General features: G+C 44.4%; 1 protein-coding gene across 2 annotated transcripts in view; it reads right to left on the bottom strand.

Moving 5' to 3' along the window:
- Nucleotides 1-16,989, bottom strand: part of LOC143784153 (aldehyde oxidase 1-like) — a 291,675-nt gene that overhangs the window by 57,084 nt on the left and 217,602 nt on the right. For both annotated transcript variants that reach the window (XM_077272028.1, XM_077272030.1), the window contains 2 exons: nt 7,810-7,905; nt 6,535-6,663 (listed from right to left, as the gene is read on the bottom strand). In XM_077272028.1, the coding sequence (XP_077128143.1) occupies nt 6,535-6,663; nt 7,810-7,905 (225 nt within the window). The remainder of the gene's footprint in view (nt 1-6,534; nt 6,664-7,809; nt 7,906-16,989) is intronic.

Genomic DNA, 16,989 nt, shown 5'->3' with positions numbered 1-16,989 from the left:
CGCAGGAGTCTGGGCGGATGGAGAGGAATTATGTAGAATGAAAATGACTCCTGGTCTCTTCCAGGAATTACTGGCATATCTACAGGGACATAGGCCACAGGCAGGACAGGTAGGACAAGTAGGACAAGCAGGAGAAGGTGCCCTACAAACGGTAGAATCAGGCAATCAGTTTGTAGACCACTTAATAATTTTCATGAGACAGAAACAGAGGCAGAGAGGAACAACGGGAGTGGTGGCTCAGAAACCTGGTCAATCAGTAGATGAGTATTATCTAGGGGTAGAAAATAGCTTTAGAGATGAAGGAATAGATCTGACCACTCCAGGAATGATGAGGTTAATTACAAAAACCTTCATAGATGGATTGTCTCCAAAAGTAAAGGAGAAACTTAAGGCCGCAACTCCTGATTGGAGAACCTTGGAAGACCCACACTTGGCTAGGCAAAAAGCCGTAGGGATAGAGTTAGATTTAAGAGAAAATCATAAGCCTGTCAGAATAGCGCAAGCAAACACAACAGGAGGGAGAGCAAGACACAATTTTCCTTGTCATTACTGCAAAAAGCCAGGTCATTTCCAAAAAGAGTGCAGGAAAAAGTTGGCAGATATAAAGTCAGGAAAATTTGTTCCCAGAAATAACCCTCCCCAAATGGACAACCAGCAGAAATCTACCATCGTAGATGGTCCCATACCAGATTCAGATTGACTCGATGTGTTACAAACCTCCCTACCAGCTAGAAGACCTATGATACAGGTGAATGTAGGGGGGAGAGAGATTCCATTTTTGATAGATACAGGTGCAACTTCCTCAATTTTGAATCAAGATTTTCTTCCAAACCCGGAAGATATTTCACAACAAACAACTTTTGCTGAGGGTTATGATGGGGTAATTCGAACACTGCCATATACTGTGCCCCTAGAGGTCTCATTAGGACCTAAATGTTTTGCATCCAGATTTTTGTATGCCAGAGGTGCCCCAACATGTTTGTTAGGAACCGATGTTCTAAAGAAATTAGAAGCTAATATCAATTTTAGGGAAGATGGCACAGTTATGTTGACTATTCCTGATGATGCAGAATCATTAGAACAATATGTCAGAATTCAGGCTTTTGAGGATTATACTGAAGAAAAAGAGTACACCACAGATCTAGACCTCTCAATGATCCCAGAAACACTGTGGGCACAGGGTGACACTGATGTGGGATTATTGCATATTTCTCCTGTAAAACTATCTGTGCAACCAGGAACTGTTCTCCCACAGCTCAGACAATACCCTGTGAGTGCCCAGCAGGAACTAGCAATTACAAAACAGATAGAGGAATACAGAGAGAAAGGAGTTTTGGTAGAGATACAATCACCTGCTAACACTCCTCTGTATCCAGTCAAGAAGAGAACTCTTGATAAGAGTTCTATGCCCAAATATCGTATGGTACATGATCTAAGAGAAATAAACAAAGTTCTAGATCCAATCACCCCAGTTGTACCCAATCCTCATACGTTACTATCACAGATACCAGCCAGTTCTCATGTATTTACTGTAATAGATCTTTCAAATGCATTTTTCTCGGTTCCTTTACACCAAGATTGTTGGCATTTGTTTGCATTTACATTTAAGGGCAAACAGTTGGCGTGGACACGCCTTCCACAGGGAATGATACACTCCCCTACTCTTTATTCAAATGCCCTACAAACAGTTTTTCAGAGGTTTGAACCTGAACCACAGGTAGTAATTTTACAGTATGTGGATGACATACTACTTTGCTGCCCAGATCTAGAAACCGCAGAAAGGTCCACTGTAAGTTTACTATGTTTTCTAGAAAAAGAAGGGTGTAAAGTGAATAGACAAAAGTTACAAGTTTGTCAGACCAAAGTGGTCTTTCTAGGTCATTGCATTTCTCAAGGTAAAAAGCATCTTACACCTCAAAGAACTGAAGCAATAAGACAGATGAATGAGCCTAAAAATCATAAACAGCTACGAGCATTTTTAGGAATAGTGTCTCATTGTAGACAATGGATTATACATGCCAGTCAACTAATGCAACCACTGTATGACTGTGTAAAAAGTGAACCTTATTTGTTGACAAAAGAAGGTCAGATTTCGTTCCAACAATTAAAAGATGCCCTTGTTTCAGCTCCAGCGTTAGGGCTACCAGACTACACAAAACCATTTCAGCTTATGGCTGCAGAAGTTGATTCCCATGCTACAGGAGTTCTTACCCAGAAGCTTGCAGGGAAACAAAGACCAATTGCATATCTTTCAGCAAGGTTAGATCCTGTAGCTAGAGCAGCGCCAACCTGTGTACGTGTAGTTGTTGCTGTCTCACTATTGTTGGACAAAGCATCAGAAATTGTCCTAGAGCATCCACTCACAGTTCAAACTACACATGATGTTTATGGGATATTAAACCAGGTACAACCAAAACACATTTCCATGGCCAGACATTTGCGGCTACAGTGTTCTTTGCTGCTCCCCTCTACTATCACATTTGCAAGGCTTCAGACTCTTAATTTAGCAACACTGCTACCTCTCGAGTCTGAAGGGGGGAATAAGGACACTGATCCACACGCAAATTTTTTCCCTACAGACACACATGATTGTACAGAGCTCATTTTACAAGAAACGGTAGGCTTACCCAATGTATCCGAAACACCACTTCAAAATCCAGATTTAGAGCTGTTTATAGATGGTAGTAGATTTGCAGATGACACAGGTAACTTTCATACAGGGTATGCAGTTGTGTCAGAATCTGAAACTCTCAAAGCAGAACCACTTCCACCGAAACAGTCTGCACAAGAAGCAGAACTAACAGCATTGATTGAAGCGCTAAAAATAGCTGAGAATCAGACAGCTAATATATACACTGATTCTAGGTATGCACATGGTATTGTGTTTGATTTTGGAGTAATCTGGAGAGCTAGAGGTTACATGACAGCGTCAGGACAACCTGTAAAACATGCTTCTCTGATCAAACAGATCTTAGAGGCTGCACAAGAAACAAAAGAAGTAGCAGTAATCAAGGTAGCTGCACATGTGAGACTCGACACTAGGGAATCTAGGGGAAATGATAGGGCTGACAAAGCAGCCAAAGCAGCAGCAGTTAAACCCTTACAACAGGTTCATACTGTAAACCCCACAGAAAATACTGAAGATAGACTGAGACAAGCACAGGAAGATGCAGGAGAAGAGGAGAGGGACAGGTGGAAAAAGGAAGGGGCAGAAGAACAAGCGGGAATTTGGAAGAAAGATGGACTAATATGTCTACCTAGAGCCTGGTACCCGATTGTAGTTGGTGGACTACATCACCCTACTCATGTGTCTGCAAATGCAATGACACTGCTGGCAAAGCAAGTCTGGTTGGCTCCAGGTTTTGGCAACTATGCAAGAGACTATTGTGCTGCATGCGCTATATGCCTGGCACATAATCCCGGACAGACAACAAAGACCCCTATGAAACACCACGTCCGACCCCTCTACCCGTTTCAGCGGTTACAGATAGACTTTATCCAGCTGCCAAAAAGTAATGGGTATGAGTATGTGTTGGTGTGTGTGGACATGTTCTCAGGGTGGCCAGAGGCCTATCCAGTTCGGAAGGCTTCAGCTAAAAACACTGCTGTAAAGCTAGTTGCCGAACTGGTGCCCCGTTACGGTCTCCCTGAAGTGATCGAGTCAGATAGGGGTACTCATTTCACTGGAGAAATATTTCAAAATGTACTGAAAATGTTGGGTGTTGAAAGTCAGTTACACACTCCGTATCATCCTCAAAGTTCTGGTAAGGTGGAACGCATGAATGGAACTTTAAAATTAAAAATACAGAAAGCCATGGCTGAAACAGGAAAGCCTTGGACAGAATGCCTTCCACTGGCCCTGTACTCAATACGCAATACCCCAAGGGGTAAGACTAAACTGTCTCCATATGAAATTTTGTTTGGCAGGACTGCCAATTTAGGATGTTATTTTCCACAGCAACTTGTATTAAATATTGAGTCATTGACTTCTTATGTGCAAAATCTTCAGAAACAATTAACTAAGGTGCATGCACAAGTTTTTGCTTCCCTTCCAGATCCTGACAACACTGAAGGAAGTCACAAGTTGGAACCAGGTGATCAAGTCTATGTAAAAAGACACACCAGAAAGGCTCTTGAACCAAGATTTGACGGACCCTTTCAAGTCCTGTTGACAACACCTACATCAGTCAAGCTTGAAGGAAAAGCATCATGGATACATGCAAGCCATTGCAAAAGAGCAGTATAAAACTCATGATATTGATGTTAATAGTATTAACCACGACGAAGGCATGGGAAAGACTAAATTCTCTAACCCCTTTGAACAATAGATTCGTACAACATCATAGAAAATTAGTGCATGATTTGTTAAATAATATGCAACCTTTGGCAGATTGTTGGATCTGTACCCATTCACCAGTATCAGCCACAAGTATACCTTTTCTAGCAGTCCCCGTGTCAGCAGAAGAAATATTCGCTTGGCCTAATTGTTCAGACAAACTGGCCAACAACCAAACTGGTAATACTAGGCTGTGGAATACTACAATCGCCATACCAATTGTGGGATGGGTAGAATTTCCTTGGTGGCAGGGTAATCTCTCAGGGAGTAATACACATCTACAATATTTAGCATTCAGGGGAGGAAAATGGGTACCTAGAAATAAGACTAGATTAACTGATTTAGGACAGGTCCCCACAGAAAATCTACAGCTCAGTTTCAGTACAACCGTCCCTTCCTCTGATGCCTTCAAACCTGTAGTATTGGAAAGATACATACATAATAGAAAATGGGAACATTCTGAGTTGTTCCCCCAAGGTGATGCAAACAGCTGTACAAGTAAGCCAGGAAACCTGATTTGTAATGAATCCGATGAGTATGTCAACGGAATGCATGTATGTGGGAATCCCACAGCCGGGTACTGTAGCCCTTTGGGACAAAAACCCTCTTGGTGTATGCTTCAGAATGTATCTAGATTTGTGGATTTGGCTCATAGATTGGTATTACAGCACTCAGCTTTATGGGATCTGCCTGAAGGTACATTTTGGATATGCGGAGAAGGAGCATATAAATGGCTTCCCGTAGGTATAAAGGGTACTTGTACATTAGGACGCCTAACCCCGGCTACTTTCATAATTTCAAATAAACAAGTGAATATGCAAGCCGTGCCCAAGCACACACTGTATAAAAGAGCTGCAGACAACTCACCACGTCCTTCGGGAAGGCCACATATAGTACAGATGGGAATTTCTAACAAAATTGCTAGTACCATTTTTATTTATCCTATGTTAACACAAATGTGGGATAAATTAGTTAGAGCCACGGATTATCTAGATGATCAGATCTGGGATATATTGGATATACTAAACACTAGTATAGCTGTACAGAACCAGCTTATAATAGTCATCAACCAACATACTCTGGTATTGGATTACTTAACTGCCTCACAAGGGGGTATGTGTCAAATCATTGGACCCACCTGTTGTCATTATATAGACCCGAATAGTATTATGAGTATGACATTTAAATTAAAGGATGTACAACGGCTCAGAGATCAGTATGACAAAGACAATGACCAGAATAAGGATAGCTGGTGGTCTGATACCTTCTCATTTCTTAACCCAGCCAACTGGTTCAGAGGGATCAGTGGGTGGGTTGCTGGGATTATGCAGAGCATAATACATATAGTTATAATTATTGTAATTATATATGTATTATTCAAGATTGTGCTCAAGGGTATCTCAGTATGCACAGATAAATTTTGTGTAATAGATGCAAGAGTATAAATTTTTTTTTTCTTTATTCTTATGTTATCCTCTAGTGATTCTAATTAATATTACCGTACTAATTTTTGTTTTTATATTTTAGTATACTGCTAAAGAAGAAAATAATTTGCGATAGAAGAATTAATACTAGATTTGATTCTCTTATTAATAATATAAGTGTGTGCATGTGTAATACCAAAAATAAAGGCTTTGTCTTTGGCCCTGTGGTAATAAAAAAAGAATATGTCAAAGGGGGGAATTGTGGAGATCAGACTGAACCGGGGAATCCATTTTGTCTTCTTCCTGAGAAATCTGGTATACAACAAGAAATATTTCTGCAAACTTGACATTTTCTTTGTTTTGTTAGTAATCACGCGCACATTCCTCCTTGATATTGTAGCTTTTTATCTACATGCCAAATAATTGTAACTTTTTCACTAGAATAAGATTTGCTTTGTAAGTGATTGTGAAATATGAGCGCTTGTGCGCATGTCTGTAAAATGTCTAAACTTTTTATCTATATAAAGAAGGGGGAGCGCCCAGTGAGGAGAGGCGCGGGCTCCAGGGCTATCCCTGTCTATGAACACACAACCTTTGTGCTGCGTGTTATTTATTTGGATCCCATCCAGGAAGCCAGGGACGGAGAAGGACTCAACAGTAGCCTCAGTAATGTGGGAGCAGAAAAGAAGACTACAGCACATATATTGCTGATAGAGTTGCCGAGTGAATAAAAACTTTACAATACGTATACATACACATTTTATAATGAATTACCTTAACAGCCAGACCGTAAATATCTGTGCCGATGGTGCCACCACTTGGAATAGAATTTGGAACAGACACTGTGCTTGTCCCGGAGATGTAGATGTAAGACATCGGTATCTTAAATTCTCTGCTCGCAATCTGGTATAGCGGTAAACATAGTTTTAGATAATAAGGAATGGTGAAGTCATGGCACTAAATGTAACGTATTACAAGTGCATTATTTGCCTTTTAGCATATATTATATTGCATTCCAATTCCTATTTCTAAACCACACATCTACACTCAGGCTTGGAAATCACAATAATAAAATATTAGAAAGAAATAAAAATTGCTTCAAGTGACTTTCATTTATAACCTGCAGTCGACCCTGTCTGAACCTTAGCATTTATTCTTTCATGGTTTGTTACATGGATTCAATTCATTTAGAGCACACGGAGGCTGCAATGTATCATATGATATTCCGATATTACTGTGATAAAAAGGTTGAATCACTTCTACGGTTATTTTACATAATTTATTAAGTGCAAAATGTTTTCCAAGTAAAATAATAAATCACTATCATAAGATCTGAAATTCCGCTTACAGTATATCATTGACAAAAGTTTTAACTGAGAGTCATGAGTTCCCTGCATGCTTTGAGAGTACATAATAAAGTGTACCTAAAATTAAAAAATTACCAAGAATTTTTAAAGGGAACCTGTCACTGGGTTTTCTCATAATATATACACATAAAGTCCCACATCCCCTCTGCATAGCCAAAAAAGCCTTTTATTATCCCCCCATACAGCGAGGTTCAGTTGCTGGTCTTGCTTCAGTGACTTCCCCTCTCCTCGCAATCCCACTACTTTATGTGGATGATGCCTCGTACGTCATCCACACAGTATTCCCAATCGTGCTCCTGCACAGTCATACTTCGCTCTACCCTGCCGAAAGCAGAGCCAAGTACTGAAATGCGCATGCGCCAGCTTTACGTTCAGGTTATCGGCGCCCCTTGACCTCTCCGGGCACATGCGCATTACAGAGAGAGGAGGTTCCAAAGCCAGACTACTGACGCCCATCGGACCGACTGCGCCATATAGGTGGAATAATAAAATGCATTTTTGGGCTATGCAGAGGGGTTGGGAACTTCTATACAGCTTACTAGACTGCTATAAACGAGGCATTAAAGGTGGTAGCCATAGTTTATATTGGGAAAACTTGGTGATAGGTTCCATTTAAATATTATAACAGCTTACAGGATTCACTTCATGGTATGTAGTGCTATTTACAAACTTATAGCTATACCTGCATAACCTTGGTGTGGAGACCTTGCCCTAATTCCACTCCTCCATGACTTACAAGGACTTTTCCATCTCTGTAGATATGAACCAAAGCTGAAGCCTGTGGATAATAGGAAAACAGTGGGTGAGAAATATGTATTGTGAGTAAGTCAGTAAATATATATTCAGTCGTCGACCGACTGACATAGGGCTACAGAGAAAACCAGAACAGGAAGGGAAGTATGTGACATGCTACTAAGCCTGCCTATCATTCCATAAATATCCAGGCCAGAAAACAGGACTAACCAAAGCCAGAAGCAAAATTATATTTGACTACACATATTTAACATTTTCATATGTCTCAACCAGCTTGTCCTTGGCTATACTTCCTGACTAGGCCCAGAAAGACGATCTTGTCCTGACCTGGCACAAAAGCCTACACGGAGCTAAATACTAGCTGTTTGCCTACGTTGCCTGTATTAGTGAGGCGGCAGTCTTAGTTGATAAGAGAGATTCTTGGCCCTGCAGGAGGATGGAACAAAATGAAGGAGCGGTCTAGGAGGGAAGCACGGTAATGAAGAAAGCAGGTCAATAAAGTAAAGAGAAGAAAGGGCAGTTAAATAGGCAGGGAAAGGAAGGTGTACCAGAAATGAGAGCTAGTGCCCCATAGGAGAGGATCGGGAGGTTTAATACAATGTGGCAAGATGAATCCAAAAAGAAATGGATAAGGAAGAGGCAAAGACGAGCTGGGCCAGGGGGCAGGGGCGAGCTGGGCCAAAGGGTAGGAGTGTACGTGCACGAAAGCAATCCACTAGTGCACGTTTAAGGATGTGTTATCGAATAATGTAGGCAGTTTGTTCCCAAGTGTCCCATAGGGCCTCTGGCAGGCCAAACTGACCACTATCTACACGATTTTTACAGCATCCAGTAGCAATCTAAATCTGCCAAAACAGTGCCACATTCCCAGCTTTTATTAGTTTCCTGCACCACCTGCCCAGGCCAAATACACAAGGACCTGGCAAAAGCTTGGTATTAACTCCCTGATCCACCATTCTATTCAATGGTATCTGTGTTCTCAGGATGCGGATATTTCTGAAGTTGTGATAACAGAGGAAGGAGAGGAGGTCCACTGGGCCTCTCGACTCCAGGGCCCCATAGTGGCTGCATGGACTGCCACTATGGGTGACATGCCCCCGGAGATACCAATGACTTACCTGCAATGAAGGCAGGCACTGTGCGCACAGTGTGCATTGTAATTGTAGTGATAGTGAGTTGTGTAAGGGTACCGTCACACAGTGGCATTTTTATCGCTACGACGGCACGATTCGTGACGTTGTAGCGATATCGTTACAATCTCGCAGTGTCTGACACGCTACTGCGATCAGGCACCCAGCTGAGAATCGTACGTCGTAGCACATCGTTTGAAACTTTCTTTCGTCATTGGATCTCCCGCTGTCATCGCTGGATCGTTGTGTGTGACAGCGATCCAGCGATGCGTTCGCTGGTAACCAGGGTAAACATCGGGTTACTAAGCGCAGGGCCACGCTTAGTAACCCGATGTTTACCGTGGTTACCAGCGTAAAAGTAAAAAAAAACAAACCGTACATACTCACCATCTGATGCCTGTCAGGTCCCTTGCCGTCTGCTCTCCGCTCTTACTGTCTGCCGGCCGGAAAGTGAGAGCAGATCACAGCGGTGACGTCGCCGCTGCGCTCTGCTCTCACTGTACGGCCGGATCTCAGTGAGAGCAGGAAGCAGACGGCAAGGGACCTGACGGGCATCAGATGGTGAGTATGTACGTTTTGTTTTTTTTTACTTTTACGCTGGTAACCACGGTAAACATCGGGTTACTAAGCGCGGCCCTGTGCTTAGTAACCCGATGTTTACCCTAGTTACCCGGGGACTTCAGCATCGCTCCAGCGCCGTGATTGCAACATGTGACCGCAGTCTACGACGCTGGAGCGATACTCATACGACGCTACGACGTCACGAATCGTGCCGTCGTAGCGATGTAAATGGTACTGTGTGACGGTACCCTAATACAATGTAGGCACCTTGTGTGCAATTTGTGAGGAAGTGCGTATCATTGGCTCACACAAAGTAAATGTACAACGAGGGAAAATGCAAGTCTTACAAACAAAAAAACCCCAATAAAATGGTAAACTTTATTAAATAACAAACAAGAGGGACGATATTTAAAAAGTATGTATATTACCCAAAAAAAAAAAAAAAGCCCAAGAAATATTGTAAACCTGATCAAATACTCCTCAGGGACACGACCCCCAGAATTACTAAGTGTCTGGACAAGTAAAGGACATCCTCAATTCAACAGACAAATATTTGTATGTATCCTACTGCACATGTCCAATAATCGATGTGATACACACGTGTTGTCTTAAGCTAAATATAAGAGATGTGCAGATATACGTGAGGTATCCATAAAAGCTGCGATAAACCTGAAAAGTATGCCTACCTAGATGCGGAGGTTGGCACCCTAAGAAAAACGAGAATGGCGCCCTCGCTCGTGCGACGGCTGTCCCTGATCTCCTATCAACTCCCTATAAGCAATATAGTAGGAAAAAGAAGGCCAGGTGGCTTGTAACTTTCAAATGATAATATGTGATGTTATATGAACAGAGTAAACGGCCCCCCCTCTCTCCAATGTGATGTAAGATAAAGTGAATAGAGATAATAAAAGATAACCTTAAGCATAGATCAAAACATATATATCAAAAGTCAAAATACTCATCTGCTCAAGGCAGCTTTCTTTTTTTGGACAACTCCAAACTGCCACTTCATTATCTTATCTCTCCTGATGAACCCGTTTATGGGGGAAACGCGTCGAGAGTTCTGTTGCCGTTAAGGCCCCGTCTCACATAGCGATTTACCAACGATCACGACCAGCGATACGACCTGGCCGTGATCGTTGGTAAGTCGTTGTGTGGTCGCTGGGGAGCTGTCACACAGACAGCTCTCTCCAGCGACCAACGATCAGGGGAATGACTTCGGCATCGTTGAAACTGTCTTCAACGATCCCGAAGTCCCCCTGCAGCACCCGGGTAACCAGGGTAAACATCGGGTTACTAAGCGCAGGGCCGCGCTTAGTAACCCGATGTTTACCCTGGTTACCAAAAAAAACAAACAGTACATACTCGCCTTTCGGTGTCCGTCAGGTCCCTTGCCGTCTGCTTCCTGCTCTCACTGAGTGCCGCCGTACAGTGAGAGCAGAGCGCAGCGGTGACGTCACTGCTGTGCTGCGCTCTCACTGTACGGCGGCACTCAGAGCAGGAAGCAGACGGCAAGGGACCTGACGGACACCGAAAGGCGAGTACGTACTGTTTGTTTTTTTTGGTAACCAGGGTAAACATCGGGTTACTAAGCGCGGCCCTGCGCTTAGTAACCCGATGTTTACCCTGGTTACCAGTGAAGACATCGCTGGATCGGTGTCACACACACCGATTCAGCGATGTCAGCAGGACCTCAACGACCAAAAAAAGGTCCAGGCCATTCCGACACGACCAGCGATCTCGCAGCAGGGGCCTGATCGCTGGTACGTGTCACACATAGCGAGATCGCTACTGAGGTCGCTGTTGCGTCACAAAACTAGTGACTCAGCAGCGATCTCGCTAGCGATCTCGCTATGTGAGACGGGGCCTATAACCATCTGAGGTGTCACTTAACTTGGACCCATGATCACACATACATCATGAATAGAGCAGATGAGTATTTGTTTCCACCTTATCTTTGTTTGTATTATTTTCACTGAATGGTGGGCTGTCTGCAGTGGATGGGTATGGTGACATATTCAGATAAGCATTGTGGCGCTGTTGTTTATTGTGCTATGGTCATGGTTGTATCATTTGTGTTCTGGTAATACATGTGTTGAGGATATGACTATGCTGCGGTAGACCTGACTTTTGATATATATGTTTTGATCTATGCTTAAGGTTATCTTTTATTATCTCTATTCCCTTTATCTTACATCACATCAGCTGCAGATGATCCGGAGAGAGTTGAAGGTCCAAAAATGGCCTATGAAATGTCCTCAGAGGAGGCTCCACAGCTCACGGTCTGGCTTCTGGCGGCAACGGGCGGTCTCCAGTTTTACCCATTGAGCCCCTATTCCATAAACTCATGCAGCCTATGTCAAGAGAGCTGCAAACACTCTGGTGTCATGGAAAAGCTGCTGTGTGTTGGTCAGCAGAGAGGACCGCAGCGCCGGGTCCTGCACAAGGCCCACTCTTCTATGCCCTAGCGCTGTACTAAACTTAATGGAGCTCTCAGCTCTCTCTCTACTCCCGGTCCCAATAGCGTGCTCGTGAGAAGTCGACCGCCGTCCGCCATAGCGCTGCTGCACACGATCTGGAGCACGCTGCGCACACACCTGTTCCAACCCCACCGGCCGGAAACTGTCGCTGCGCATGCTTTTTACTTCAACACGCCCCCTGTTTCTGGGTCAAGGGGTTCATTCGATCCCCTATTCCTTCCCCCGGACAACAAGGGCACAGCCTCGATAGTTCGGGACTCGGCTCAATACAGGTACCCGCAGCCCGGTCTTCCTCCTTACACTCCCCCTCTCCTTTAGCTTGCCATTTCACAGGCGAAAGTTTGGTAGCAGACGGTGACACTTTCATGTCTTGAATAATCCACTGCCAAATAAACTGATCTTGTTCATAACAAGTGGGGGATATTCCAGCTATCGTCTGCTTGGTACGGCCTAATTCAGGTTGAGTGGTAGAGCCAGGTTGGGGTGTAGAGGACGGGGGTATGCCCGAGGTCAATGGAGCAGCCATCTCTGGAGTTTCAGGCCCACGTACTTCCTCTGGTCTGACGGGCGGGGAACTGTTGTGAATTCCATTTCTCGGACTCCCTCCTGTGGTCATGAATGGTACTTTGGTTAGTTCCGCTCTTGGACTCCCTCTGGTGGCTTTGAGCGGAACTGCTGGTCTCTGAGGTTTGCTTTCTCAGCTGCCCTCGTTTATTGTTATGCTGGCTTCCCTATTTAACTCTACTCAGATCGTTACTTCATGCCAGCTGTCAATGTTTCAGTATTGGTTCAGATCTCTCTTGGACTTCTCTGAGGACCTGTCTACTCCAGCAGAAGCTAAGTCCCTGCTAGTTCATTTGTTGTTACTGCTGCCTGAATATATTTCTTAGTACTGCTAAATTCTAGTCCAGCTTGCTATCATGATATTTCCTTGCTAGCAGGTAGCTCTGGGGGTGCAGTGTTGCACCTCCACACCGTGAGTCGGTGTGGGGGTCTTTTTGCATACTCTGCGTGGTTTTTGTAGTTTTTTGTGCTGACCGCATAGTTTCCTTTTCTTTCCTCTGACTATTTAGTGAAGTCTGGCCTCCTTTGCTAAAACCTGTTTCATTCCTGTGTTTGTGACTTTCCTCTTAACTCACAGTCAATATATGTGGGGGGCTGCCTTTACCTTTGGGGAATTTCTCTGAGGCAAGGTTAGGCTTCTATTTCTATCTTTAGGGGTAGTTAGCTCTTAGGCTGTGAAGAGGCGTCTAGGGAGAGTTAGGTACGCTCCACGGCTATTTCTAGTGTATGTGATAGGAGTAGGGTTTGCGGTCAGCAGAGTTCCCACTTTCCCAGAGCTTGTTCCGATTACTAGTTTACTCATCAGGTCATTCCGGGTGCTCCTAACCACCAGGTCCATAACAGGGAACTATCCATTTCAGAAAGTGAGGCAAGTGGTTCTTCATCACAATCGGGAACCGTGGGGGTGAGCATTGCAGGAACACTTGGCTCTCTCTCCCTCTTCAGGATCTCGTGACAGGCAAGGATGCAACATACTTCGGTGGACCATTCAGGTAGGCGCCTGTTCTTCCCCTTCGAGTTGAACGTCATAGACAGAACCATTAAATCCAATTCGGCATTTCACCCGATATGGAGTCTTTTTCCAACAGTGTTCTAACTTGCCTCGAGGTCGCTTGTCTCGGACAAACACACGGTCTCCGGCTTTGAGAGCTGTCCCTCGAAGAGGCATCACTTCATGGTGCTCAAGCTCTCGAAACCTAGTCTGCACCACCCGATGAAGAGTCTTCAACAGGTGTCGATGTTCACGGATCCAAAGACATCCCCATCCATGGGTAGTCCTCTTCTGGATCCAATTCCAACTCCATAATATCCCATCCTTTTCACCCAAACAGCAGGGTGTACGGAGTGTATCTGGTCGTACTGTGCACTCGATTATTGTACACCCAGACCAATTCAGCCACGTACTCAGGCCAGCGGACTTTGCTAACTTCTTCCAAGCTTCTCAACATCTGGGTCGGTGTCCGGTTGAAGCTCTCACAGGCTCCATTCCCTTGCGAATGATAGGGCATCAGCCTGGTCTTCTCAATCTGGTACAGACGGTGTAGCTCCTCCATCATGCGGCCTTTGAAACAAGTGCCTTGGTCGAAATGAATCTTCTTTGGACAACCGTACACCCGGATGAAGTCCCAACAGATAGCCTGTGCAGATGACTCAGCAGTCTGATCCCGGGTTGGAGTCACCACAGTGAATTTGGTAAAGTGGTGGGTCATCACCAAGCAATGTTCGTACCCAAGATTAGCTGGACCCACGGTCAAGTAGTCAATCATCAATAACTCTAAAGGAGTAGAAGTCACGATGCTCTGCGTGCGGCTCTCTGTTCCGGAGGTTTAGCCAGTTCACAGTTCTGACATCGCTGACAGGCCTCTTCTACTGCAGTCTTCAATCGGGGGTGGTAGACCAACTTCTGTAACCACTGTAATGTCTTCTACGGGCCAAAGTGAGCCCCTGCCTCATGAGCCTCTGTAGCCACCATGCTAATCAACTTCTTTGGGAGTATCACTTGCCAGGTAACCCCAAACTCCCGCACCAACTGCACTTTCCGATACAGCAAGCCATCTTCTAATTGGTGCCTCTTCCACTGTCTCAACTGGGTAAGTGGACGTGGTATATATTGGCTTTTCAAAAGCTTTTGATATGGTGCCTCACAAAAGGTTGATACATAAAATGAGAACAATGTAACACACTCAGACTGGGTCACAGTTAGCAGTGGGGTACCACAGGGGTCAGTATTAGGCCAGCTTCTTTTTAACATATTTATTAATGACCTTGTAGGGGGCATTCAGAGTAGAATTTCAATTTTTGCAGATGACACTAAACTCTGCAGGGTAATCAATACAGAGGAGGACAATTTTATATTACAGGAGGATTTATATAAACTAGAAGCTTGGGCTGCTAAATGGCAAATGAGCTTTAATGGGGATAAATGTAAGGTCATTCACTTGGGCAGGAGAAATAAGATGTATAATTATGTGCTTAATTGTAAAACACTGGGCAAAACTGTCACTGAAAAAGACCTGGGGTATGAGTGGATGACAAACTCACATTTAGTGGCCAGTGTCAGGTTGCTGCTGCAAAGGCAAATAAAATAATGGGATGCATTAAAAGAGGCATAGATGCTCATGAGGAGAACATAATTTTACCTTTATACAAGTTTCTAGTGCGCCCACACTTAGAATACTGTGTACAGTTCTGGTCTCCGGTGCATAAGAAAGACATAGCTGAACTAGAGCGGGTGCAGAGAAGAGCGAACAAGGTTATTAGAGTACTGGGGGGCTGCAATACCAAGACAGGTTATTGCACTTGGGGTAATTTTGTCATGTCGGACGCTGTTCACACTAGGGCGTCCGACAGACAGCGGTAATTCCACATACGTCCACTACACGCTCAGTGGCGTCGGCTAGACTTTATCCAGCTTGCTCTGGGTTAATCTAGCTGGTAATTTGGTTGGAGGCTGGGTCACGCCCACGGCCTTTAAATAGTTGTGCTGGACTTTGGGGCGTCGCCGATTATAGCTTTTGCTTTGTGCCTAGTGATACTGGTTTGGAGTGGTGGTCTTGTTGTAGGAATATCGTATCTGGTGGTGTATTATCCTTTTTTCATATTCCTCCTTCCTATATTTGTATTAGTTTTGCCCTGTGCACATTATAGTGTATTCGTGTGTCTGCGGCGTGGTGCGTTTTTCAGTTTTCCCTGTCTGTGCTTTCTGTGGGGATTGGTGTGTGGTCTCTTCACTGGGTGGCGGGTGGTGGTTTCAGCTTAGGGCTGAAACAGGAGACAGGGTCAGGCCTGGCAGCCCAGACATGCACACCTTTAGTGTAACTTCTGGGAAAGGGACAGACAGGGTTTCCCTAGCCTGAGGGATATCACAGGGGCCCGGGTACTCAGCCTTAGTCTACCCAGTATCCCCGTGACAAATTTTGTTTGAAATAACGAAGGCTAAGGGGTGATCTTATTACAATGTATAAATAAATGAGGGGACAGTACAGAGACCTTTCTAATGATCTCTTTGCTCTTAGACCTGAGACGGGGACAAGGGGGAATCCTCTACGTCTAGAAGAAAGAAGGTTTAATCATAACAGACACGGATTCTTTACTGTAAGAGCAGTGAGACTATGGAACTTTCTGCCGTATGATGTTGTAATGAGTGATTCATTACTAAAATTTAAGAAGGGACTGGATGCCTTTCTTAAAAAGTATAATATTACAGGTTATTTACACTAGATTCCTTGATAGGTTGTTGGTCTAGTGAACTAGTCTGATTGCCGTATGTGGAGACGGGAAGGAATTTTTTCCCCAATGTGGAGCTTACTGTTTGCCACATGGTTTTTTTTGCCTTCCTCTGGATCAACATGTTGGGGCATGTTAGGTTAGGATATGGGTTGAACTAGATGGACTTAAAACCTATGTTACTATGGAAGTTCTCTATCTTCCTGCTGGAGTCGCGCCCAGTCATCTCGAGGTCGTCCCAGTACTTGTTCTCCCGACGCCTCTCCGATCTGTCCTTGCATCGCTGCCAAAGACCTCGCGAGGCCCCGGGAACCCAGGAATCTCTCCTGTCTCCAGCTCTTCATCCCGATTGCATCCAGGTCGCTCATAGGTCACTCTTGACAGAGCATCAGCATGTGTATTCTCGGCTCCTTTCCAGTATTCGATCTTGTATCGATACGTTGCCATGCGGGCCACCCATCTTTGCTCCAACTCCCCCAGTTTTGCATTTTCTAGGTGGGCTAGGGGGTTGTTATCGGTGCGCACTTGACTTTGGACCCTGACAGGTATTCGGCTAATTTCTCGGTCATCGCCCACACTAACGCCAGCAATTCCAGTTTGAAAGAGCTATAATTATCCGGGTTACGTTCTGAGTCGTGGAGGGACCGT

Source organism: Ranitomeya variabilis, chromosome 7 (genome assembly GCF_051348905.1).
Source record: "Ranitomeya variabilis isolate aRanVar5 chromosome 7, aRanVar5.hap1, whole genome shotgun sequence".
Taxonomy (NCBI): Eukaryota; Metazoa; Chordata; class Amphibia; order Anura; family Dendrobatidae; genus Ranitomeya; species Ranitomeya variabilis.
The sequence above is the reverse complement of the archived record's forward strand: the minus strand, read 5'-3'. Positions and strand labels throughout refer to the sequence as shown.